At 33.6% G+C, this 27,881-nt stretch overlaps 1 protein-coding gene across 2 annotated transcripts in view; it reads left to right on the top strand.

Annotated features, from left to right (window-relative positions):
* The window catches only part of IPO11 (importin 11), a 192,957-nt gene that overhangs the window by 42,962 nt on the left and 122,114 nt on the right, over window positions 1–27,881 (top strand). For both annotated transcript variants that reach the window (XM_043488541.1, XM_043488542.1), the window contains exons 6-16: window positions 1,458–1,590; window positions 6,290–6,348; window positions 10,351–10,399; window positions 11,837–11,907; window positions 13,553–13,745; window positions 14,636–14,788; window positions 17,287–17,330; window positions 19,012–19,102; window positions 20,936–20,983; window positions 21,750–21,855; window positions 24,665–24,791. In XM_043488541.1, the coding sequence (XP_043344476.1) occupies window positions 1,458–1,590; window positions 6,290–6,348; window positions 10,351–10,399; window positions 11,837–11,907; window positions 13,553–13,745; window positions 14,636–14,788; window positions 17,287–17,330; window positions 19,012–19,102; window positions 20,936–20,983; window positions 21,750–21,855; window positions 24,665–24,791 (1,074 nt within the window). The remainder of the gene's footprint in view (window positions 1–1,457; window positions 1,591–6,289; window positions 6,349–10,350; window positions 10,400–11,836; window positions 11,908–13,552; window positions 13,746–14,635; window positions 14,789–17,286; window positions 17,331–19,011; window positions 19,103–20,935; window positions 20,984–21,749; window positions 21,856–24,664; window positions 24,792–27,881) is intronic.

The following is a 27,881-nucleotide window of genomic DNA, read 5'->3' as shown; positions in this document are numbered from 1 at the left end:
TCCCAAATTCTTGTGGTTTCTTCCTTCTTTGTTTTTCCACCTTTCACCCTTGGGCTGAGAGCATAGTGTTATATTGCTTCTTCATTCTAATCATCTCTGTTTGTGCAGAGCCCTTTTGTAGGCTAGATAAAAAGAGTTAGGAATTGGGATTGTAACAGCTGACTAATGCTTAAAGTAGGTGCTTAGCTCCAGAACTGGAATGTGAAACAAAGGAGAAATATTAGAGTTTTTTCATACTACTGTTTATTTCTAGATTTCTGTCACAAATGCTGTGTGCCTTCACACTAAAAACAGTGACCAAAGCAATAGGGGTTGGATGACTCCAGTTCAAATTGTGGGATGCTGCTTTGCTGAGAAGCCAATTCTAGATTGTAACCAAGTGGTTTTATATTTGCAGTTCTGTTCTGGGGGAGAGTCTAGGGGTGGGATAGGATACCTTATACCTTATCAGAACCCGGAAGCCATGAGAAACTGTCTAACAGAGGAGATAGGGGGGTGAGCAGGAGGTGGTGTTCTAGCAGTTGCTTATAAGCCTTTCATCCTGTTGTGTTCCAGGAGGGTTACAGGATGTTCTGCCTGTGCTCATTAGCTGAGGTTTACGCCGTAGATATGTGCAAAGTTTCAAGGGATATGGTGAAGGTGTTTCTCTGTATCTGGAAGCCTAGGCTTTTAAAATTACTGCATTAAAATAATAAAAGTGGAATTTGACTTTATCATAGAAATGTCATATTTACAGGATTGCATTTTTGACTTGGTTTCTGATGCCTGATCTTATTACAAATAGTTTCATTAGTTGGAATGACATATCTCAAGTAAGAAAAAATCATTCTGAAGTGTGCTAATGATCAGATGCACTTTCACTAAATTTTTATTTAAAGCAAATGGCCATGTAGGCTGAGGTGGATTGCTTTTATAGACTTCCTGGAAAAAGCTTGAAAATACCACTGGAGTGTGGTTCTCATTTTGAGTCAGGATTTTAAATACTGGTACATATTAATATGTTCTTGGCTTTAAATACTCCAAACCAGGTGGGTAGAATTGGCAGAACACAGAAATTTAAATCCTTTATATTTCTTAGTATATTGATTTATCTGGTAAATTCAGTGATAGTCCATAAGTCAAGTGTTTTTAAAGCCAAGTGTTAAAACTGTTAATAATAGTGGAAGAAAATAAAAGAGTAAGGATTGGAAATATCAAACTGCAGTGCAGGCATTAGGCTAAGTAACATTTCAAGAAGCTAATAACATTTGGGGGGGTGGCGTGCGTGTGTGTTTGTGTTTATAATGGCAGCAAATGTAAAGTACTTACTGCTGGACATTGTGACTAAAAGAGTTAGACGTGTTGCCATAAGTGATTCTTGACTATTTTGAATTTCACTGAAATGTATTACTATGTAGGTCTAATGATTAGTGAAATCTGTAATAATATTGTGAACAAATTTGTTGATATCTTTGCAGTTAGCTTCTGGAATTTATAGTTTTGCCTGCTCTCTGTGGAATCACCACACAGACACATTCCTTCAACAAGTTTCTTCTGGCAATGAAGCTGCAGTTCTAAGTTCACTTGAACGAACTCTACTATCCTTGAAAGGTACTATTAAGCTTGATATGTTTATTTTTGAAACAGCATACCTCAGAATAGTGGCCAAACAGTTCCTCTCTATGGATTTTCTGTTTCCAGTTGCACTAGTAGAAGAATAAAGGGTTAATATTTCTCTCAAAGACAAGGGCTCTTATGTTTTTCTTTTGTAAGAGTAGCTCTTCTACTTTGTCAAATCCATGAGAGTACACATAGTTCAAATGGTTAGTTTTAAGTTATATTCACATTACTGGCCATGGTTCTGAATACATACCTTTCAAACACTCGCACTTCTTTTTTGCTTCATTTCTCATTCTGGGCTACTGCCATTCATGCCAACTTTCCTAAACTTCTGTCCTCAAGGCTTAGTTGAGCTCTGTCTCCCAGCTTTCTTCCCTGAGAACTCATCTTTCTTGTTTGTACTTAGATTTTAGAAGCTGCTTGTTGGGTTGCTATGTTGGCCTGTGTTTTCTGATGCTTTGCTTATGGGCATCCCCCTCGCATAAATGTCTTTGACTTCCCTGAGCTGAGCTTATCTTGATGCATGTATTCATTCTAAGGTTCCTTTCCTTTCTAACATTCACCATCATTTCATTCTTTGTCTTCCTTCTGTTCTGGTTGCTTGAGGCTCTTTTGTGTTTCTTAGTTTAAACTCAAGAGGCTTTATTTTTCTTACTACAGCTCATTTTGCATTCTCTGTTTTATTTGTAAGCTCTTTTATCATACTCACCCTAGTACCTTACAGTGCCTTTACTAAAGTAAAGTACATTACTTTAGTGCCTCACTTGTATTAAGCAGACAGTGGATGCACAAACCCCAAACTGTCAACACATTTTGATGAACCTTGTGGACAAACGTGAATCATTTTAAAGGACTGTTGATATGTAAAATCCAATCTGTTGTACCGGTGGTTTTACAAGTGAATGAGATGGTTTTGTCAAAATCAGGGAGGAAGCAATTAAAAGGCCTTAGAAATGTTAACTAACACAAGTGAAAGTCGGTCGGTTGTGTCCATGGAATTCTCCAGGCCAGAATACTGGGGTGGGTAGCCTTTCCCTTCTCCAGGGGATCTTCCCAACGCGGGGATTGACCCCAGGTCTCCCGCACTGCAGGCGGATTCTTTACCAGCTAAGCCACAAGAGAACTCCAAAGATAAACAAAGTGGTATATAAGTAGTGTGTTTAATGATTAAGGAATTTTTCATGAATCCTTTTGATTGTAGAGTTTTCTTGTCTGACTTCAAAGTCTTGCTCCTGACACAGATGTTGCCATACTAATCTATATTAGCATGCTCTAAGCTTTTCAGCACCTCAGCATCTCAAGGTCTTTGGTACTCATTTGCATTTCTAAGGCATCCTGACCTGGGGAAATCTCATAGCACTTTACTTTAAAATACTCGTCTGTCCAGGTATAAATGTCTATCCTTTCATGACTTAAATGTACTTAGGACTAGAGCTTTTGTCACATGTCATCTTTGCCTTTATACCTGTGCACGTTTAGTATCTTTTAGATATGACTGTGTTCATTATTTCATTCACCATATTTATAGGTAGGTGCTTGGCACCGAGGAGACAGACATAATAAAATGATGGTGCAAATACATGTAAAATGACATCTGTGATAGGGCTTTACAATGTTATGATGATTGATAATATGGTCAGAAAAGACTTCCCTGAGAAAGTAATATTTGAACCAAAATCATAAAGGATAAACGGAAGTTGACTGGGTGATAAAAGGAGAAAGAAAAGACTGTCCCAGATAGTGTAGACCGAGGTCCTGTGATGGAAAAGATCTTGTCCAGAATAAGGGATTCTACTTAAACCCTATTCTCTCCTGTTATGATACAGTAACTTGAGTTGTATGCAATTGATAGTATGAAACCAAAGGTATATAGACATTTGCATTATAAATTTAATTTTAATACACTGCTTTCATTTTTTTTTTTAATTAAAATATAGATTTATAATGTATTAGTTTCTGGTGTACAGCAGAGTGACTCAGTTATATATGTGTATTATTTTTATATATTTTCCATTACGGTTTATTATATTGAATATAGTTCCCTGTTTTATACAGTAGAACCTTATTGTTTATCTGTTTTATATATAGTAGCTTTTATCTGCTAATCCAAAACGCCTAATTTATCCTCCCTCCAAGTCCTTTTCCCTTGGTAACTATAAGTGTGTTTTCTGTATCTGTGAATCGTTTCTGTTTTGTAAGTAAGTTCATTTGTGTCATATTTTAGATTCCACATACAAAGTGGTATCACATGGTATTTGTCTTTCTCTTTCTGACTTCACTTAGTCTGATAGACTCTAGGTCCATCCATGTTGCTGCCAATGGCGTTATTTCATTCTTTTTATGGCTGAGTAGTATTCCATTGTATGTGTGTATATGTGTGTGTGCACTGTTATGTATGTATATGTGTATATGTATGTGTATGTACACACACACACACACACACACGTGTCTTTCTCCGTTTTCCTATTGGTGGACATAAATGGATATAACCCTAACTATAATCTATCCTGAAGGTTGATTCCATGTTTTGGCTATTGTAAATAGTGCTGCTATGAACATTGTGGCACATGTATCTTTTTGAATTAGAGTTTCCTCTAGCTATATGCCCAGGAATGGGATTGCTGGATCATATGGCAACTCTCGTTTTTTAAGGACCCTCCGTATTGTTCTCCATAGTGACTGTACCAGTTTATATTACCACCAACAGTGTGTGAGGGTTCCCTCTTCTCCACACCTTCTCTAGCATTTATTATGTGTAGGCTTTTTCATCATGGCCATTCTGACTGCTGTGGTACCTTATTGTAGTTATGATTTTCATTTCTCTAATAATTAGTGATGTTGAGCATCTTTTGTTCATGTGCCTATTGGCCATCTGTTTATTTAGGTCTTCTGCCCATTTTTTGATTGGGTTGTTTGTTTTTGTTTTTGAGTTATATATGAGTTATAAGAGTTGTTTGTATATTTTGGAAATTAAGCCCTAATTAGTTGCACCATTTGCGAACATTTTCTCCTTGTCTGTAGGTTGCCTTTTCATCTTGTTTATGGTTTTCTTTGCTGTGCAAAAGCTTGTAAGTTTGATTAGGTCCCATTAATTGATTTTTGCTTTTATTTCTATGGCCTTAGGAGACTGACCTAAGAAAACATTGGTATGGTTTATGTCAAAGAATATTTTGCCTATGTTCTCTTCTGGGAGTTTTATGGTGTTGTCTGTTTAAGTCTCTGAGCTATTTTGAGTTTATTTTTGTGCATGGTATAAGAGAGTATTCTAGCTTCATTGATTTATGTGCAGCTGTCCAGCTTTCCCAACACCACTTGTTAAAGAGACTGTCCTTTCTTCAGTGTATATTCTTGCCTTCTTTGAAGATTAATTGACTGTAGGTGTGTGGGTTACACTGCCTTTACACTTCACCTCATGAACACTAACTCTTGAGTTATATAGAAAGCAATGTGATTTATAAAGTTGTTTTCTTAAAGTGAAGTGACTTTAAATTTGATAGTATAAAGTGATAGTCTGATGCTGCTATCATGCTGGTTATTACTAAATTCTGCTAGGTGTTTTGCATGTGTTGTACTATTGAATCCTTTGTTAACTCTATGAAATAGGATTTATAACCACCTTAAATTTTTTTTATAGTTGATTTACAGTATTTGTTTCAGCTATTCAACATAGTGATTCAAAATTTTTATAGTTTATATTCCATTTGAGGATGTTATGCAATATGGCCTATATTTCCTATTCTGTATAATATATTCTTGTAACTTATTTCATATATAATAGTTTGTTCCTCTTAATCCCCTAGCCCTATTGTTCCTACCCCCTTTTCTTTCCCCACTGGCAATCACTAGTTTGTATTTCTGAGTTTCTTTTTTGTTGTATTCCCTGATTTGTTTTATTTTTCATATTGTACATATTAAGTGATAATATACAGTATTTGTCTTTTTCTGTCTGACTTATTTCACTAAGCATAATACCTTCCAGGTCTATCCATATTGTTGCAAATGGCTAAATGTCATTATTCTTCATGTCTGAATAGTATTCCATATATATCACATCTTCTTTATTATCTGTGTAACCACATTTTATAAACAAGGAGTGTAAAATATAATGAGGTATGCCCCAAATAATATAGTTTTAGACACGAGCTAGGATTTCTAAGTCTAGATCTGACTTCAAATCTGTTATTCTGCTTATCTTCCCATGTATATCAGTTTACTCATAAAATGTGATGCTTGTAATTGAGCACTGTAGTCTATTCCAGATTTGGAATAGAGTTTAATCTTTATATCCCTTTTGGAGATATTGTATTTTCATTAATGTACTTTAAAACCAAATGAAGCTTTTTCATTACTGTTGAGTCATACTTTATGGAATAGAAGTAACCTTCTCAACTTCAACCTATAGGTATCATTGCAAGTGAGAAGTACTAATAATTGTGTAAATTGAACTAAAATTTGCAATATGGCTTTAGAAACATGAGTACTTACAAGTGAGAAGAACACTGCTTTAGAGACACAATAACTTGGCTTTAGTTCCATCTTTCCCACTTGGGAACAAGCCAGTGACCAGGAGTTACCTTTCTTTATCCAAGCTTGATGAGGCTTTGTGATTCTGAGTCTTTTATGATTATGATTTTAATAGGGAAAAATATGAAAAAATAAGGTATGAGTAAAGCTTGATTTTACTTTTCAGTGCTGCGTAAGTTAACTGTTAATGGATTTGTGGAACCTCATAAGAATATGGAGGTGATGGTAAGTAAAAGAAGTCATTTATTTTTTTTGTAACTGTGGAAAAGTGCCTGGCATTTCCTGTATGTTATAAAGCTTATTCTTTTTACTTGGCATTCATTTAAAAGTTTTTTTATTAAGTGACCACCTAATTTCTTCTTCTTCTTTTTTTTTTTTTTTACCATTCTGTATATGTTATACTATACTTTTAGACTTGTGGTCTGTTTTCAGACATACAGAAAATATATCAAAGCAACTATTATGTGAAAGGGAAGAACTAGAACTAGGATGGTTCTCAAGATGCCATGGTACATTGAGAGTGTTTATTTGAATTTGAAATCAAGTGAACTCTTAGGAATTTGAATGCTATGATAACATTACTAGGGTCAGTGTAGATTGATTTATATTCTTGGTATTTTCCTTTGTCTATTTTTATATACTTAAAATGAGGTATTTTTCTCTTGAATCATAACATTTATATTTGTTCTTTGTAATCAATTATAAAAATATATATATAAGAGGAAAACTCCATTGATAAGCCCAAAAAACTTTGCAGTATACTCATTTTCATATCATGGCATCTACTTTTTCTATATGCAAAAATGTATAGCTGCATATATTTTATTCCTGAGCAAAATGGAATTGTATCATACTTGTTCAAATCTGTTTTGGCTTTCACAGTGAGTTTAGGTCATCTAGAATGTTACTCTGTGAATTGCCTTTGGGGCGGCACAGGAAGCTTGGAAAAAGTATATTTAATTGGTTCTTTGGGTTTGTCCTACTACATTTACATTTGATCAGAGTCACACTTTTATTTTTTTGAACTTTAGTTTGTGTTTCTGTAAGATTTTGCTTGAAGTAATGGTTCTATTGTTAAAAGAATTAAAAACTGCTAATATTCATCATTTTAATGTGAATACAGTTTTTTTCTTTAAAATATTACATGTTTTTTTAAAGTTAAAAAACTCAGAAGAGGAAGTAGAAAATAATAAATCATTTAAAAACTTACTATGCTAACAGTTCTAAGTTTCCTTTATAATATCGTAAACATATTATTTCAGATATACTGTCTGTCTTCCTCAGTTTCATATGAATGAGACCTATATGTTGTTTCCTTCCTTGCTTTTTCTTAAACTTAGTGCATTGTGGATATTTTTCGCATGTCAATAATATTGTTATATATCATGTTTTTGATGATTTTATGCTAAATACAATTACTATTGGTATGCAATTAAAAAAATAATAATAAAATTAATCATAGAATTTCTGTAATTTACTTGCCCAGTGATCTCTTGATGACATGTAGTTTGTTTCCAGTTTTTAATTGTTGAGAAATAATATTAAAACGAACATTTGGGTGCATATGTCATTGTGTACTTTTCTAGTGATCTCTAGGATAAATTCCTAGAAATGGAAACGTTAGGTTAAAGTATATCCACATATTTGATGCTCATGTATATAACCAAATTACCTGAAGATATATGAAAACCAACCCCAGTTTTCAGTACTGATAGATCTAAATATTTTGGTTGGCCAGAAAGTTCGTTCCTGTTTTTCTGTAACAGCTTTTGGCCAATTCAATATTTACGTTTATTGCCATGCTATCAAAAACCATTTTCTAGAAACCAGTTTGACAGCTCCCTCAGTGCCCTCATGAGAAATGTAAGTTCGATGAATGCAGAGACTTTTGTTCATTCTTCACTCCAGAGCTTGGGATAATATCTGCTGTATAAAAATGCTCAGTAGTTATTTAAGTGAATGACTGTTTGATATGGTAGAAATATATCAGAAGACTCAGTAATTATATATAATATTCTGAGTATCATAAAATTAAAATATTGAATATGTTTATCAGTTTTTTCTCAGTGTAAATAAACTGATATGAATCACATTTCTATAAATTAGGATAATAGTTGTCAATGGATACTCTCCATATTTTGTGAGCCTTTGGCTTTTCCTTGAGTCTTTCTTTTGTCTCAGAAGCTGTATGTCAGCTCCTGTTCAGTTATACCTGCTGTATTGTGGTATCATTGATTAGTTGTAAATAAGAATAGAATTTTAACAAATTATGGACAACATTTCAAATAGCATAAAGATCTTAAATATAAGATGGAGTGTAAATGATACTTAAGAAGTACTATATACTAGTGGTGAGATTTGGGTTTCTGGAGGCAGGCAGATTTGGCTTTGAATCTTGGCTTGGTCTTTTCATGATAACATGGCCTCAGAGTATCTTCATTGGTACCGAGTTTCCTTTTTTTGCAATATGATGATGAAATAACAGCACATATCCCATTGGATGTTGTGAGGATTATGAGAGAGAATGATTTTTGAAATGAGTTCAGCAACTAATTCAACTGTTCTGTAAATTGCCATTTGATGGTTATTTTAAGAGGTTCTTATTATTATATAACATTAGTCAAGTTACTTGGTTTATTTGGATTAGTCAGTTGTCCCAATTCTATAAATTCCTGATCCTCTTGATGAACTTACTAAAATTGATGTCCTTCATAAGTTTCTGTTCTCTTTAGAGAACCCTGACTGATGCACTAATTTTGTTTAAAAGAAAGTAGAATAAAATTCCTTCTGTCTTGTAGCTACTGTATGGGACCATTGCATTGAGCTTCTGTATAAATTTAACATGTGTATGGGATCTTGGTGATTTTATTTTTCCTATATTGAAAATTCTGCTATTTCATCATCCTAGAAATTACTTTATTGTTAATTATCATTGCATATAATTTATTCTCAACTGTGTTTTAAAAAGATTGAAGTAGTATGAAAATGAGAGAATGACGAGATAGCCGGAGGATGAAGCAGTAGTGAAACTGGTTCTTGTCCTGAGGTTTTCTTACTATGTTATCTAATGTGTTGCGTCATCTTTCAGGAAGGTATAAAAGAAGACCACAAACACTATCTCTTTGCTATTAGCTTTCGTTTAACATAGCTGATAATTCAGCTTTTCATTTTCTGCTCAAAATGACTGAGAGATGAAAATTGACAGAGGAAAATGTTTCATGATTTTTACATGAATCTGAAGATGGATACTGTTTAAGAGACTGGTAGCAGCCCCCTAGACCCCAGTGGTGATAGTGAAACTGTCTAAGTGGAGTTTTAGCCTCTGTGACTTCAGGTGATGACATCCTAGGTGAATTGGCTCAAACTCAAGAATTGATGAGTGAGCAATATATCTCTGTATTTCAAAGAAGAAATAACAACATTCTGTTCTAGTCAGTCATTCATCAGGAAAGTGTATAGTATTTTGTGACAAAAACCTGGATCATCTCATTTGCTAAAAGGACATGTGACATCTTTTATGATGTTTATACACCAAAATTTATTGATACAAAAAGTCTGTGATATTTAAATTCTTAAAAATTTTAATAAAGTATTTTTTTTCAGTACCCCTTTATATTTATTTCTGCAAAGTTTTCATAACATGTCTTAAAAAAATATAGTAAAAGGTGTTTTGGACCCATATGGTAAATGGTGATTCTTGCCTTCTCTGGTCTCTGAAGGCTAATGTGATTTAATGCTTGAGATTGAAAACCTCTGCCACAAATAGTTGATACCATTTATTCATATTAGGAATACTGATTATTGCTAAATACCATTTCTGAATTCTGGGATAGAGCAAAGCAAACAGGCAAAGTTCTTGAATCTTAAGAATCTGACATTTTAGGTGGAGGAGACTAATTATGTCAGGGGGTTATAAGGCCTATGGAAAAAAATAAAACAGTAAGAGGAATAGAGGATATTTAGTGAAATAGAATACTTAATAAATAATTTTTTATTTATTGCAAAGTGATTTAGGTTATTGAAGTGAGACACTGAGGAGATGAAATACTATTATTTTCTTGTGGAAGATTGGAGGCATTATTATAGTAATAGAATGATTTTTACTTTATCTAATTTTAACTTTTTAATATGATATGATAGGTATATTTTAGTTTCCCTGAGAAAGTGTATGGTAAATTCTTACAACAGATTAAATTGAAACCCTTCAAAAATCTTTTTCTTTTCTAGGGTTTTTTACATGGAATATTTGAACGTTTAAAACAATTTTTGGAATGCAGTAAGTACTCCCATAAAGTACTCCCATGATAGTAATTTTTACTATAGAATCCTTATTCATTAGTAGCTTCTGTTTGGCACATGCAAATCTCAGGGTGCTGAAATCTTATATATTGATAATTAATTATCTAAAATTAAATTGGAAGCTCAGCTTTGTCTTCATATACCTGTCTTGTCGTAAGTATTGAAGAAGCCTTTTTCTAAAAAAATATATTTTGTATCAATTCCGTCTTCTCCATTTCTGCTGTTACTACTCTGTTCCCTGCAGACACCCACAACAGTAGTATGTTTAGCAAATCATCATTGAGTGTAGGCCCTATACCAAATGCTGTTTAGACATTTTGTTGATTCTGTTTCTTTTAGTATATTAAGTTTATCTGTTTGATATAAATATCCTTAAATGGTACTTTCACTGTGTAAATCCCTGGTCTGCTAACCATTACTGACGTACCTGTAGAACCCTTTCTAGAATCTGCTACCCCATATGGAAGAATTTACTATTTACGTTTGTGTTGTATTATGCTGGTGATCTGTTATCCTTTTCTCTTCCCTATGATTATAAGCACCTTTTCTTAGAATGCACACACACCACACAGGATACACACATATATATACATTCTTGCACACACATACGTATAACATGTATGTATGTGTTTTTTATGTGCGAGTGTGTCTGGAGACTTAGTACCCTGAGAATATACCTTAGTGTACTCACTTTTAGGGAGTTGCTGATTGTTTTGTCAGTCACTTTCAGTTTAGTAGAATCATTGTTGAGTCTGTTGCCAGATACTATAAAAGCTCATATGGTTTTTTTTTTGTTTTTTTCCCTTAAAAGTAGTCATTTTTTTCTGGTTTTCCCCATGGGGGACTAAAACGAAAGAAAAAAAGTCCGTCCAGGAGAGAAGAATGACGTAACTGATGAGACAGAGTATGAGGTGTATGATTAGGGAGCAGGATAGCTAATGAGCTGATGGACATTATTCTGAATGTACAGAAATTAATTATACCAAGGAAATGATCAGAAGAAAATTGTTAGAAGATATAGGAAAAATAAGTATGTTAATCTTTGAATTCTTTGTTTTTATTTATGTTATTTTAAAAGTATTTTAACTGTCATAACATGATGTTACAGGTAAAATTGCTACATTTTTACTATGAAATGGGCTCAGTTAGTGTTTTAGGATTAATTTTATGAAATATGGCATTGAGCATTTCTGTGTCAACTGTAAGCCTAAGTATTGCTTTCTAAAAACTTAATTTTTTAATGGTTTACTTATTTATTTACTTAGAGTAGGGGGTGCACACTCATGAATTCATAATATGAAATGGGTAAAAACATATCTGATGGTATTTTTGTAAAAAGTTTTGTCATTGTCTTGGTTGTAAATTTATAGAATGTTATAAACTTGTACTAATATGTGAAATGTATTTTTAATAGGTAGAAGTATAGGTACAGATAATGTATGTAGAGATAGACTGGAAAAGACCATCATTCTTTTTACTAAAGTGGTAAGTTTTTTTTTTTAATCTTAATTATGTTTTTTCTCAACATAATAGATACTCGATTTTAGTATATATAGATACTCAAATTTAGTAAAGAAAGTGATGTTTTTTAAGCATACATTTTCGATTCAGTGTTAAAATAACTTATTTTCTTAATGTGTACAGGAAAGCTAAAAAAGCCCTTTGTATCTTAACGCCTTTAGAAGGCATATAATAATTAAATTTATATATACCATATAATATATAAGTCACCTGGATGTGAAAAAATCAGTCCTAATAACAGAGACGTTGATTCCTCTAAGTCTCATTATTCTCAAACCCACTGGAAAAAGCAGAGATAAAAAAGATAGTGCAGCACAGCATAAAGTAGGTAACATGTTACAATAGATAATACCAAAAAATCAGTATGTTCATAATGACAGTTTATCATCATTAATATCACATATCTTTTGAATAGAATCATATGGGTGCACTGTCTGAGGCAATATGTATATATTTCAGGTAAAATTATTTTATAAAAAAATTAATGGATATAGACAGCCAAATCCACAACACGGAAAACTCTGCAGGAAATGATCTGTTACCTCAACAAATAAGTAACAAGAAAAAAAAAAAAAGAGAACCGACACTACTGAATCCTTTTCAAGAAACCAACTATAAAAAAATTTGTGAGGGAACTTTCCTGGTGGTTCAGTGGTTAAGAATCCCTTCCAATGCAGAGGATGGTTCAGTCCTTGGTTGGAGAACTAAGATCCCATATGCCACATGGCATGGCCAAATAAAAAAGTAATAATTAATGAAATTCATGTTTATGATCTCATGACTTTATTAAAGCTTTTGAAATTGGAACATTTTACATGTGCCTCCAACTAGAACGTGTTAACATATTCCTTTGTTTCTATACGCCTTCTCCCGTATTTCTTAGAAATTTCTAGTTAGATAAGAAACTTGATCACATTCAGGCTTTTCTTCTTGTTTTTTTTTAATGATGGGGGGAATAGAGTAGGGTGACAATGACAAGACTATTTTACAGATGATGCTGTGTATTTCCTATTGCATCACATCAGAAGATGCACAACGTCTGATTGCTTAAAATTGTTCATTGAGTTTATTGAGTTATTAAATTCTTCAACAGCCTTTCCCTTGATTCTAGCAGCCATTGATTATCATAGCTTAGATCTTTTATTTGAATAGGGGTTGCAAAATAATGGCATTCTAATTCTATTAATTATTCCTTTTACATTTATTAGCTGGAATTCTTCTATATAGAAGAAATCTCTCTCATCATCTATTTGATACATTGAGATGCAGTTAATGCAGGATACATTTTTGATTATTTGCCTTCATTATTTTTTAAAGGCGTTTCTTGTACTTTTGGTATCACATTTGCTGATTGATATCAAATTAAGTATGAAGTAAGTTTATTTTGAATCTTGAACTAGAAATAATAGAAAGTTCAGGTAATGAGATACAATCTGATTTATTTCACATTGTATGATATACCCCAGGAGTATATTACATGTGAAACTGGACTTCTCACCAAGATTCCAAACTTGCTAAGTGTTTATTACCAGCTATTAGATGTACCTATGAATGATTATATTCCTATGTGAATTTGAAGAAAATATATTAAATTTTTTTTTCTTTATAGCTTTTGGACTTCTTGGATCAGCATCCCTTTTCATTTACTCCTCTAATTCAGAGATCACTGGAATTTTCTGTAAGCTATGTGTTTACGGAAGTTGGTGAAGGTGTTACATTTGAACGATTCATTGTCCAGTGCATGAATCTTATTAAGATGATTGTCAAAAATTATGCTTATAAGCCATCCAAAAATTTTGAAGGTAATCCTTTACTGGTAGTTTTATTTTTTTCATTTCCTTATTTTAATCTTAGTGTGAAGTAATTGCTATTTTTATGTAAGTTTTTTGAAGTTCATTTAAGTCTGAGAAATGAACTATTGCTGGGACATGAAATAGAGATAAGGATTAGAACTTGTGGTATATAAATGCCAGCTTTTAAAAATCATACAGTGCATTTAGTAAACTACTGTCTTTTGTAACACAGTAGAACATCAGTTGAAGCCTAGGGTCTTTTAAGAATTAAGTACTCCAGTAACCGCTATAGTTCGTTTGTAGACTGTATTTATTTGTACAATTAAGTTTTCTTTTGACCTTAGATAAAATGATTCTAGGCAGGTTAAAGTTGCTTCTAGAATAGGTTAAACTGTTATATTGCAGTTGACCCTTGAACAACGCAGGGGTTAATGAGTATAACTTATAGCTGGCCATCCGTATTCACTGTTCCTGTGCATCTGGGGAATTCAGCCAACCCCAGACCGTGTATACTGTAGTATTTACTGTTGAAAAATATCTGAGTGTAAATGGACTCACAAAGTTCAGGGGTCAGCTCTGTTTGGAATTCATTCATGTGTGTGTTTATCACAATGAATGAGAATGTCTTGTAGAAGAGAGAGAGAGACATATAGGTAAGTCACTTCAATATGATGTGATAATATAGGATGGAAATGTACCAGCCGTAGTGGTAAGACAGAAGCAAGACTGATGTGTGTGTGGTATAAATAAAAGCAAGAGCATCTTTGAGATATGTCCATAATACAAATGAAAATTTATATACTACTATTTAGAAGGTATTCTTAAATTGATTTGTTTCACTATCCAGCATTGGTAGAATGCTTGTCTGTATAATTAACTTGGAAATTTTATTTTTCTAGATAGCAGTCCTGAAACTCTGGAAGCTCATAAGATTAAGATGGCATTCTTCACATATCCTACTTTGACAGAGATATGTAGAAGATTAGTCTCTCATTATTTTCTGTTAACTGAAGAAGAGCTGACAATGTGGGAAGAAGACCCAGAAGGCTTTAGTAAGTATCAGTTTTTCAGTTTTTGCATGAATTTTTCCTCCCTTTCATCAATAGATATCATTTATTTGATGATAGATATAATAACATTGTATTTTAATGTAGTGCTTTTGTTCTGAGAATATAACTTTCAAAAGTTAGTTTATCCTCTCTTTATTAGCCATTATTACAAATTGAGAAGCAGAAAATGAATTACTTGTGCAACTATATAGAATTTTTTCCAGAAAGATAAAATTTTTTAGGGTTATATCATAGTTTAAAACAAAAATATAAAATTAACTGTCTTTCTCTGTTACCAGATCACTTTCTACTCTGTGGTTCATTGTTTATTATTTTTTATTTGTAGAAATTTTTACTTCAGAAAGTAGTTTGGAGATGAAAATTTCTAAATTGCTGAATGGATTACCTATTTAAGATATTTTAATTTAAAATTAATTTTTAGATTAAAATATTTCTGTAGGAGATATTTTTAAAATATAATTTTATTTATTTATTTATTTTATTTTTGGTGGGCTTTTCTCTAGTTGCAGTGCGTGGGCTCTCACTGGGGTGACTTCCCTTGTTGTGGAGCGTGTGCTGTAGAGCACGTGGACTGCAGTAGTCTTGGCGTGAGGGCTCAGTAGCTGTAGCTCCTGGGCTCTCGAGCACAGATCCACGAGTTGTGGATCACGTCCTTAGTTGCTCTGCAGCATCTTCCTGGATCTTCCTGGACCAGGGTTTCAATGCGTGTCTCCTGCTTTGGCCAGTGGATTCTTTACCACTGAGCCACCATGGAAGCCCTGTAGGAAGTCTGTTTAATCTTGACCATCAGGGCCTTTGCTACAGAAAATCAAGGGGTTGTGTGCTTGATAAAGTAGGATGTGAATAAAGTGTGTGTGTCGTTTATTAGGTTGGTGCAAACATAATTGCAGTTTCTAACCATGAATTTTAAATCAATGTAAATAGGCTCAAACACACCTTTATTAATCAAAATAGGAACCTTTATTAATCAAAATAGGAACCATTATAATCAACACACTCTTTGCTTATGAGAAATAAGTTTGTTTATTCCTGTAACATAAAAATCCATGCTTTGGGATTTGAAAAACTCCTAAGGAAAGCATATTCTGCCTCCTGCTGGTTGTGGAAGCATTTTCTTTGCACGAAGTTGTTGAGATGCTTGAGTAGTGGTAGTCAGTTGGTGAGAGAGAGGTCAGGTAAATACGGCTTTGATGGTCCTCTCAATTGATTGTTGTCAACTTCTGATGGCTGGCTCCTCATCTTCAAGACTCTTGTTTCCTTTGCAAAATTTCTTGAACCAGCAGTACACTGTATGTTCATTAGCAGTTCCTGGGCCAAATGCATTGTTGATGTTGCGAGTTGTCTTTTGACCCATTTTGAACTCAAATAAGAAAATCGCTTGGAGTTGCCTTTTGTCTAGTATCATTTCCCTAGTGTAAAATAAATATAAACAGTAAGCAATAAGTCATTAGCAACAAAACATAGAATGAAAAATGTACCTTAAGGTGATGGATAGCATAACCATGTTTATTTAAGACTGCATTCCAGTATTAGACAAAGTTCAACAGTGGAAAAGCGCAATTATTTTTGCACCAACCTAATAACTCCTGCCGTGGTCAGACATAGGCTAGGTTTTAGCCTCTACTCATCCCTTTGACTGGATGCCTTTGTGTAGTTTTACACATATGTTTCCAATATTTTAAAAACATCATAAACATTTTTGTAAGCCTTACCTTCTTTTTTGTTTAGAAATATTTTAATCCATTTAGAACATACAACACTGCGTTATATAATGCATATTTTTTGTTTTTGCTTTTTCTCGTAGCTAAACTCATATGCTTCATATTGCTTTTTCAATGTAGTAATACCATATTATAACATGAAACACTAAATCCCCAGAGTTTTAAGAGTTCTGGAAATATTTTACTTGAAATATAGAAAATTTATGGAGAATGTGACTAATTAAACTTGTAAAACATCACTATTGTATGAAATGATTCTCAGGATTGTAATGACAGTGTATCAGGTAATGTCACAGACTCAGAGAGTGACAAATACTTTGAGCTTTTCTCCATACAGAGTGAATGTGTGTGTGTGTGTGTGTCTGTGTGTGTGTGTGTGTCTGTGTGTGTGTGTGTTTTTTGGATGTGGCATGTGGGCTGTTAGTTCCCTGACCAGGGATCGAACCCATGCCCCCTGCCTTGGAAGCCTGGGATTTTCACCACTGGACTGCCAAAGAAGTCTTCGTACAGAGTTTTTCATGAAAGTGAGAATGCTTGTGGTTACGAGCACTTTGATGTACACAGATGTCATCTGTAACTTATGGTAAAGAGATCGGTGTAAGGCCTTGTGTTCCCAACTGTTTGCTCTGTGTTATTTTATAATAATTTGTAGCTGTATTATATTGATATTACTGAAAATCTTGGTTTTCCAAACTGAGATTTTAGAAACATCATTATTGCATTTGTGGAGAGCATCATTTGTCATATTTTGAATTGCAGCAGCGGAAGAAACAGGGGGAGATTCTTGGAAGTACAGTTTGAGGGTGAGTATTGATTGAAAGAAAAATCGATAGGGAAAACGGTAATGCTTCTGTACTTTTTTTTTTTTTTTGCTACTGTAACTCTTAGTAGGGAATGATACTATGTTGAAGATTTCAAGCATAAAGTCAGGTAGGAAACAGTTATTATTGCAAGAGTCCATATTTGAGAAGAAAGCACCTAATTAAATTATGAACTTGAATCTGAAATTTTTTTGTTAAGTTGGAGGTTTGCAAACTGAATTTTTCTTCATTTTATAAATTGGAAATAATTGTGATTGCAGAAATAGGAAATGTTTTTGAAAGTTACCTTTTTTGGCTAGAAACAGTTTTTTCCTCCTAAATATTTCAGTAATTATAAAGCTTCTTCTGGTACATTATTTCTCTTAACTACCTAGTATGAGTCTCAGAGACCAGCCCATTGCTTTCAGTTATAGAATTCTTTTTAAATGTACTTTATTGATATGGCTAACATTGAGGAAGGTTTATCAAATGTGGACTTTGAACTGTTCTTTTTTGAAGACTTTTGTTTATATAATTTGCATTACCTGTTTCATAAACTTCTATAGAACTTAAAAGTTTTATAAAAATTTTTTTTTACTGCTCTTAAGTTTTTAAAACTTTCTCTTATGGAAAATGTTAAACATATTGAGAGACAGAATAATATCATGAATTCTTCTATATCCAAAACCTGTTTTATCAGTTATCAACTCGTGGCTAGTCTTGTTTTGTATGAGTACTCCTTCACCCACTTGGATTATTTTGAAGCAAATATCTGTGATGATGTATCATTTCATCTGTACACATTGAAGTATGTACATCTGTAATTGATTTTAAACATAAATCACAATACCTTCAAAATTTAATTGTATTCTATTTTATGAAACATCTAGTGATTTAGTACTTTTAAGAATGAAAATGAGTCATCCTTTTATGTAATTAACAGTGTGATTTCTGTTTTTAAAATTTATTTTTAGCTGGAGGATAGTTGCTTTACCATGTTGTACTGGTTTCCCGCCACACATTGCCATGAATCAGCCGTAGGCAGACGCGTGTCTCCTCCCTCTTGGACCTCCCTCCCTCCCCCTCCCCCCTCCCCCTCCCCCCTCCCCCGCCGAAGCTGTCACTGAGCGCCAGGCTGAGTCCGGGCGCTGTGCACCAGCTCGCGTTAGCTGTCTGTTCTACGCATGGGATCACTGTGATTTCTTGTACACCTTGTGTCTGTTAGAAAAAAGACAGCTCTGCGGTGAATTGAATTCATTCATCGCTGTTGTCACTTATGTCACTGCCAGGAAAAATAAATAATTTTTAGCATACTAATTCTTAAGACAGTCATTTATAGTTCTGAATCTATAAGTAAATGTGGTTCCAGATTGCTTTTTAAATTTAAAGAATTAAGTAAAATGTAAATGGAAAATTTTCCCCTCTGTTGTTTTGCATTTTTGAATGTATAATGCCAAATGATTGAAATAGTGAAATAACTTTTCCACGTTATGAATGAAATTATTATAATTTAATTTTATTTCGCATTGGGTTTACAAAAAACCCTAATAAACTTTTTTCAAAAAAACATCAAGAATTGGAAACATTTTCAGAGTTTTAAGAGTGAGTATTCTTTGCGTTAATGTAGAATTAATCATTGCAATATACCCTTGTTTTCATCAGAAACTTATTTTTTTCCCAACAGCCATGCACTGAAGTATTATTTATAGATATATTCCATGAATATAATCAGACTCTAACTCCTGTACTTTTAGAAATGATGCAAACACTTCAAGGTGAGGTATATTTTGTGATATTTTGATTTACCTATTAATCAGTGTTCAAAAAAATATTTTGAGTTCCTGCTATGATGTGTTTCCTAGATCATATACCAGACATGAATTTGAAAAAGACTGAATGTGTGCTTTTCTGAAAGAGTAGCCTTCAAAATAGAAAACAAGAATGGCAGCTCACAAGTGAGATAGGCCTTGATTGTGATAGTTAGATTTTGCTCTGGTAAGCATACTAAAATAGTGGGCAGTCATGTATATTGCTTGGAGGGGGGGGGAAGAATCTATTTGGAGCATGTTTTGAGAAGTACTGGATGAAAAAGTTAAAATAATAAATGTTAGCTTCATGACGGTGGCAGTGGGAGTGGAAAGAATGTAATGGATTTAAGAGAGAATTATGAAGTGAAATGGGTGGCACTTGATCTTTGTACATAAGTAATTATTTAACTATTAAAAGTGATTTGTCATTTCTGACTGTTCTGATATAGTGTAAATTTCAGGGAGGAGGCCATGAATACATCTTTTTTTCTCACCTTGCTCCCAGTGTCTGGTACACATGGTAACTGTTGATTGATTGACTTTTGGCGATTAACTGACACTGCTGGGCAAGGGAATCTTACACAGATTATTTGATTGGTTTGGGCAGGAGTCGAATTGTAAGGGATCAAGTGTTGAGTAGGTGGTAATGTAAGGAAATAAAGGTAAGAGGATCTCCTGTAGAGATTCTTGATCTTGTTTGTACCATCAGAGGGTAGCTCACTTTTTAGGCTTTTGTTTTCTCAAAAATCTAGTGGAGTGCTCCTGCTTAAATTGTAAACCAAGGGAGTAAATGAGCTATGCATCAAGTTTTTTGTGTTCATTTAAAAGATAATGTGAGCATTCATTGTAGTTTGATATAGATTGATTTCTGATGTAGTTATTTACTAATTTCTTAACGCAACATTATAGATTCTTAAATTTGGTAATATACTGCTGAAGTTACCTTTTTTGTTGTTGTGTTTGGAACATTATTTCCATTTTCTCCCATCCATTTATTTTTATTAAACCACTTTAGGAAAGTGGTTAAGCTAATTAGGTTACCCTCTGATAAGTTGCTCTATGATGGTAAGGTTTACAGTGATTTCAGAGTTTAGTTCTTTTCTTTCCAGTTCTGAAGTGATTTACTTATTTAGGGCTGTATGCTTAAGAAATCATATTTAACAGCAGAAAAGTGCTTTGATAAACTTGCTAGAAACCTTTCTGTCCTAAAGAAATATGCTTACTGAGTAAACTAAACTGTGTTCTTTGTGTCTTAACTGTGGTCGTCTCCTTCTGGATTGTTGTGCAGGGACTGCCAGCTCTCTATTCTGGTTTCCACGTTACATTTTTCATTTTGTTTCATTTCTCATTTACATTTTTCATTTTGTTGTCAAATCTTTAATGTATTGTCATAACCTGGCTTATTTTTTGTATTTAGAAAAAAAACTTTTTGTATGAAATTGCCTATTCTTGTTCTTTTTTTTCCTATTGTGGGATTCATCTTTTTATTCTCTTTAAAAATTTTCTCTTATAATCAGGATATAATACAGTAGTTAGCAGTTTTACCTATGTTATTCTAGAATGTTGCTTGATGTAACATTTTCCAAGTATGTTATAATGGTTTCTAAAGCTGTAGTATGGCTTTACATGTTGTAACTGTCTTCTCTAATGATGATGATAACAAAACTTAAACTTTCTCTTATATATTTAATATCCACAAAATACATTATAGTTAGCTGAATTGAGAAACTAACAAATTGAGTTTAAGTGATTTTTTAAAAACTAGTCTTAGTTTACCCTTGCTGATACTTGTTTTTTCAGGTCCCACTAATGTGGAAGATATGAACGCCCTATTAATCAAAGATGCCGGTATGTTAAACGAAAATGATTTAGAAACATCGATTTCTTCAGTAGGGTGTGTCTGTTTTGTGGCAGGTGTTATGCTGTGAGAGTTGGATTACAAGGATATCTAAAATTTAGGAATTATCTGGTGATGGAGAGTGAGCAAGCAGTTGATTATAACATAGTACCAGTTGATTAATGCTAAAATAGATGGTAATCAGATAGTGCTGTGGAAAACTACAAGGTATTAATAGTTTTGGTGTACCCAGTGAGCGTCTCCTAAAGAAGTATTCTGTGAGGACACAGGATAAGTGAGAGTTAGTAAGTGGTGAAGGGTGGTTCTGGATAAAAGGAGCAATATGGACAGAAGCTTGAAGGGAAGAGGGAGAAGCACAGTTAACTTTTGAATTGGGAGTATTTGATTTAATTGGAACATAGTGTTTAAGGGGTTGTGAGAGAAGAGACTGGAAAGAGGGTTATCAGGGACCATGGCATAAAATCTTGCATCCATTTGGAAGCAGATGTTATTTTTATAATTTGACATGAATATTTTTAAATGAATGTAACTTTCTCTTTGGAAACACTGAATATTTAAGAAAAACATAGAGTGATGTAATTTAAATGTTTCTAAAATATTTGTTTAAATAATTTCCTGGATTAACATATCGTAGATTTCCCTTATTAACTTATTACATATTTCAAAGTAGTCTTTAAGACTTATTTTCTTACATAAGGACAATTAGCATTTGCCCTTGTATTTGAAATTAATTTTTTTTTAAAATCTTCTTCTTAGTGTATAATGCTGTTGGATTAGCGGCTTATGAGTTGTTTGACAGTGTTGATTTTGATCAGTGGTTTAAAAACCAGCTTCTGCCAGAATTGCAAGTCATTCACAATAGGCAAGTATAAAACCTTGTGTTTGTTATACACTTATCTTACCTTACAGATTTTCTCATGAAGACTAGGTGTTAAAATTGCCTAAAATTTTAAAAAAATCATAGTATTACTTAGCTAATAGTGTCTAATGTAGAAAGGAATAAGACTTGAATTTATAACTGAAAAGCAAAATCATTTGTTATTATGTTATTTTACTTCAAATGTGAATTGTGACATGTGTTAAGCATTTGATAAGATAGTTTGCAGGATTTTATGCAAAGATAATGGAAGATGGGGATCTCTGAATCCTAGATGAAGATTATGTACAAAAGGAAGCCAGTTAAGACTTAGCAGAGACAAGGGCTGGTGTCAAAAGGATCATAACCAAGTAACATCCATGAAAAGTGGCTGTCTGAGGATCACAGAGCATTGCAAGTCTGTGGGGAAAAGAAATTGCAGTGGCACCATGGCAGAAAGCGTTTGGACACACTTGAGGCTCGTATTAAGGTGTCTAATTCAGTAGTGAAGATCAGTCTGACAACTTAGTACGTAGGACTTCTGCCCAATTTTAATTTTAGGTAATGAAAGAGTAAAATGGAAGGGGAAAAGGCATTTCATAATCTGTATAAATTTTTCTTCATTTAAAATGAGACACTTAAAAATTTTCAGGAGCCTTTTTTCTTGTTTTGAATTGGGAAATTCCAGGGATTTATTTCTGTAAATGTGGTACTTATCAGAATGCTTAGCATACAGTCATAGAACAGTTAACATGGCTACCTTAATACATGAATAGAGAACCATTCATGTATGGATCATTTTATAAATATTTAGAGCAAGAATTTTGAGCTAGAGATGCTTTAAAGGTAATTTTCACCATTAAGTAGCTATCCTTTCAGTTTTCAGTCATTTATTCGATCATGAAATGTTTTCAGCACTGGGATTTGCTGTGTCCTGTCAGGGCAGTGGTGATTAAAATGTTTTTCAGGTCTGCCCTCTGGTTGCTTGTGAGCCTTTGATGGAGAGAAAGCCTTCAGTATTGAGACAGATTTGCAGTTTGATTGTCCTTAAATCCTAGAGGCTATTTAGTCTAGACCCATGCTATCCAGTACAGTAGCTGGTATATATGGTTACTCAGTACTTGAAACATACTTAGTGCAAGTGAGGAAATGACTTTAATTAACTAAAATTTGAATTTAAAAACTAAAGCAGTGTAAAATATATATTGATGACATTGAAGTGATAATATTTTGAATATATTGCAATAAGTGAAAGTGTTAAATTTTCACATGTATCTTTTACTTTAATGTGGATACTAGTAAATTTAAAATTGTGTATTTGGCTTACATTATATTTCTTTTGGACAAAACTTGTCTAGACCCGTATTTCTCAAACTTTAATGTGCATATGAATCACCTGGTGAACTGGTTAAAATGCAGGTTCTAAGGTCCTGGTCAGATTGTGTGATTCTGTAATCCTTCCAGGTAATGATCCTGCGGGTTTGGGACTCACACTTTGAGGAACAAACTGACCCCTACTATTAACTTTGTCATCTTAGAATCTGAACCTTTCTGAGCTTCGTTCTCTGTGTCTCGAGTGTTGAATGTGGTAATCCCAGGGATCTCAGCCCAAAATTGAAGACTCAGTGGTTCCTTCATTTACTCTACTCTATACGAGTCTTGTTTACTTCTATCTCTGTGACTGTTCAAATTGTCCCTATCCCTTGAAAAGGCATTTTTTTCAGTTTTCTGCCCCAGATACTATTTATCTTAGTGAAGTGAGTGCAAATCACTCTGTCGTGCCGACTCTTTGTGACCCCATATGCTGTAGACTCTCAGGCTCTTCTGTCCACGGGATTCTCCAGGCAAGCATACTGGAGTGTGTTGCTGTTCGCTTCTCCAACGGATCTTCCCAACCCAGGAATCGAATCCAGGTTTCCTGCATTGCAGGCAGATTCTTTACCGTCTGAGCCACCAGGAAACGCTATTCAAATCCCATCTCCCTCTGCCTGCTCTTCTCTCTTATGTTTCTGCAATCCTAAAGTTTTGTGGTCTTTAATTCTTTTAGATAGGTTAAACATTTTGAGAGCAGGAAATGTACTTTTTATTGGAACTTTAATGAGTAATTCTTTATATGTGTTTAATAATCTCAAAAGATTGTAATTTTCTAAAAGATGTGTTATATTCATTAGTTTACTACAGTATTGTCACCCAGAAATATCATCTTGCCACTAAAATAAATATAATACCGAGAGTTCGTGTCTTGGACACACATGGTTTTTCTTTTTGCCTAAAGAACCTTCATTTTCTTTAGCAAAGATGGCCATAGAGAAACAAGTGTATGTGCATGTTACTGTAAATGTCTTAAGTCTAGAAATTTCTCACAGTGTTTTGAAAATAATCTTTGTGAGATGAACAAAATTGGAATTAGAAAAATGAGTACTGGAGTTCCTTTATTTTCATTATTATTATTACTTTTTGGAGCCTCTCCTGCCTCAGGGTTTGGGACATCAGCTACTTACACCTGTTAAGATGAACTCCTTTTGGTTACTTGAGGAATAGAAGTGAATTTGGCTTTTATGTACATATCTATGTTGTAAATACTTAATATAAAATAATCAGATTTATAATATGTCTGCTAAGAATTTTCAGTTTTTTAGATCAGAACTTTGTTGTTAGTATTTGTACTGTGGTACATTTAAAAGTAGCTTTTAGGTTTTTATATAAAATGCTTATTGCTTTCTTATTACATTTTAGATTTAAATGATAAAATATGCTTAGTGAAATAGGCTTCTTAAAATACTTAATGTTTTAACTGCATGGTTTTCCCATCTAGGTATAAGCCATTGCGGCGCAGGGTGATTTGGCTCATCGGTCAGTGGATTTCTGTGAAATTCAAGTCTGACTTAAGACCCATGTTATATGAAGCAATATGTAACTTGCTTCAGGATCAAGACTTAGTGGTATGTTGCTTAAATGTCTTAAAAGAGTTCTTTATAAGTTTCACATATGTCAAAGTTCAGATTCAGAAATGGTTTATATCTTTTTGCTATAGTTATTCCTTGGTGAGAAGTTTGATTTGAGGGAAGAAAGTCTTTTTGATGCCATTTGTCCTTCTCATCACTAGTCAATGAAGAAAAAATTAACCAAAGTCTACTAATCTATAATAATTTATCATTTTTTTAGTATGAATAAAAGAAGGCAGTTTTCTTTAAAAAAAAAAAAAATCCCCTTATAGCTTAAATATCCTTTTTCTTATTCATGATAGAATATGTAATTTTTACGTTTGAGCTAACACCATAGTCTTTTATCCTTGCTGTTGATTCTTATTTTGTCTCTCAGTTTTGAGAAGTTTTTTTTTTAAATTTTGATTTAGACTTTGGACTTGTTTCTTTTAGGACTTTTTCTTCATGTGTAGCTGAAGTAACACTGATTTTGTGTTACTGAAAACTTGATAATGACTTCTTCATTGCTTTGTTCCACTTCAGTAGGTTTGTTGCTTTATTTTATGTTGATTACTCAAAGAGCTTTTTTTTTTAAAGAGGTTTTCCCTCAGTGCTTTATTTTATGCCTGAGTGAGAATATATTCATGACTTAGTGTACTTTGTCTTGTACTTAGATTTGACTCCAGCATAGTCTTTGAAAAGTGAATCTGGTTGTCTTTTTCCGAGTTTCAAATTATTTGTAGGTAAAATTAAATGATTTTTACCCCCTAAATTATGATAAGATCTTATTTAATCATTTCTTAATATTCCACCTTAAAAAATTGTTTTAAACCTACCTGATTACCCTATCTTCCAGCAAAGGTTTGGGTCATTTTTCTTTTTCACATGTGTACATGATAATATAAACTATTTTTAATGTTCGACAAAAGAAAACATAATTAGGGAAAATATGAAATTAAGAAAACATCATAATTGCAGAAGCATGATGCATTCTGAAAGCAAATAGAACTGATCTTTGGATTTTCTGCTTAAATGTTACTTCTTGTATAAATAATTGAGAATTTACTCTAAATATCATTCTATAATTATTAAATAGTTTAAGTATCCCATGCTTAAACAAGGGAATCTAGTTTTATCATGTTTAAATTCTTAGAAGTTTATTGATATTATCTAAGCTCTTTCTAAGAATACTGTTTGCTGGAATTAATTTACTTTCATAAATAGAATAAATTCTATTTATTTAGAATAAAGCATTTATAAGATTTAAGTTTTGTTTTCCTTCTTGGAAATATTATTTGCTATTCTGTCAGTGGTGTGAGAGAGAAGACATTAAATGCTTTATGTGAAAGTATTAGAAAAGATATAAATTTCAGGTAAATTTTCTTTGGAAAAGAGAAATTTCTTGGATTTTTTTTTTCTTTCTTTAATGAGTCTTTTGGGAAAGAAATGAAGAGAAAAATGAGTCATTTTGGTCAGCACTTTAAAAGCAGAACGTTAATTCTATCCCATTAACAAACATTGGGCAAAAGGGTTTCATGACCAGTTAAGTTTGGAAAACACTGAACTACATATTCAAATAATCCTCTTTCCTATAGCATCAATCAGAACGTTAAAAATGTACATTGATTGTGTTGTGACTATCCAAGATGACAAATACGTTAATATCCAAGGAATGCACTTTGAGGAAATGCTGTTACAGATACAGCTTTTGCCCCTTTGCTGTCCGTCTTTTGGTGGCTATGTCTCATTTGTTTGTTATAACTTCTTAAGAAAAAAGTGTTTTGTAAGGCACTAAGTTAACATTGTATAGTTTACTCCCCTCCTTTTTCTTTTAAGTACTTTTAAGATCAGTAGTATGTAAGATATACTGTTCTAATTTCAACTTGTGAGAAATGCTGGCTGATGAAATGTAGGAAGATAGCATATACAGATGCAACAGTGTACAGATGTTCAGACATACATGTACAGACATACATGCAAGTGCATTTGTATGTATATACACATATGAAAGAAGTGAAAGTGCTGGTTGCTCAGTTGCTTTGCAACCCCATGGACTGTGTCCCGCCAGGCTCCTCTGTCCATGGAATTCTCCAGGCAAGAATACTGCAGTGGGTAGCCATTCCCTTCTCCAGGGGAATCTTCTCTACTGAGGGGTCAAACCCAGGACTCCTGCATTGCAGGCGGATTTTTTACCATCTGAGCCACCAGGGAAGCCCATATACTTTGTGGGTCTATGTACACATTTACACATATACACACACACAAAGCACATAGATTTTTATGGATCTGAATCTTCTTTGGCTTTCAGAGTCCATGGTCACTTGCTTGATTGCTGCTGTTACATAGATGGGATATATATAATTGTAGTTGTCTGTGTGGTTTCCTAGTCTTATAGACACGTTATTACAAGGCTGACTGTGGCAGAATAGAAATAGTACAGCAGCTGGGAAAACCAGCCTCTCCAGTTGGTATCAGTTCAGTCAGTCAGCTCAGTTGCTCAGTTGTGTCTGACTCTTTGCGACCCCATGGACTGCAGCATGCCAGGCTTCTGTGTCCATGACTAACTCCCAGAGCTTACGCAAACTCATGTCCATCGAGTTGGTGATACCATCCAACCATCTCATCCTCTGTCGTTCCCTTCTCCTCCTGCCTTCAATCTTTCCCAGCATCATGGTCCTTTCCAATGCGTCCGTTCTTTGCATCAGGTGGCTGAAGTATTCAGCTTCAGCGTCAGTCCTTCCAATGAATCTGATTTCCTTTAGGATTGACTGGTTTGATCTTCTTGCAGTCCAAGGGACTCTCAAGAGTCTTCTCCAACACTACAGTTCAAAAGCATCAATTCTTCCATGTTCAGCTTTCTTTTAGTCCAACTCTCACATCCATACACGACTACTGGAAAAACCATAGCTTTGACTAGACGGACCTTTGTTGGCAAAGTAATGTATCTGCTTTTTAATATGCTGTCTAGGTTGGTTATAGCTTTTCTTCCAAGGAGCAAGCCAGACATCCTGGAATGGGAAGTCAAGTGGACCTTAGGAAGCATCACTATGAACAAAGCAAATGGAGGTGACAGAAATCCAGTTGAGCTATCTCAAATCCTAAAAGATG

Source organism: Cervus canadensis, chromosome 16 (assembly GCF_019320065.1).
Source record: "Cervus canadensis isolate Bull #8, Minnesota chromosome 16, ASM1932006v1, whole genome shotgun sequence".
Taxonomy (NCBI): Eukaryota; Metazoa; Chordata; class Mammalia; order Artiodactyla; family Cervidae; genus Cervus; species Cervus canadensis.
This window is presented reverse-complemented; position numbering and strand designations above follow the sequence as displayed.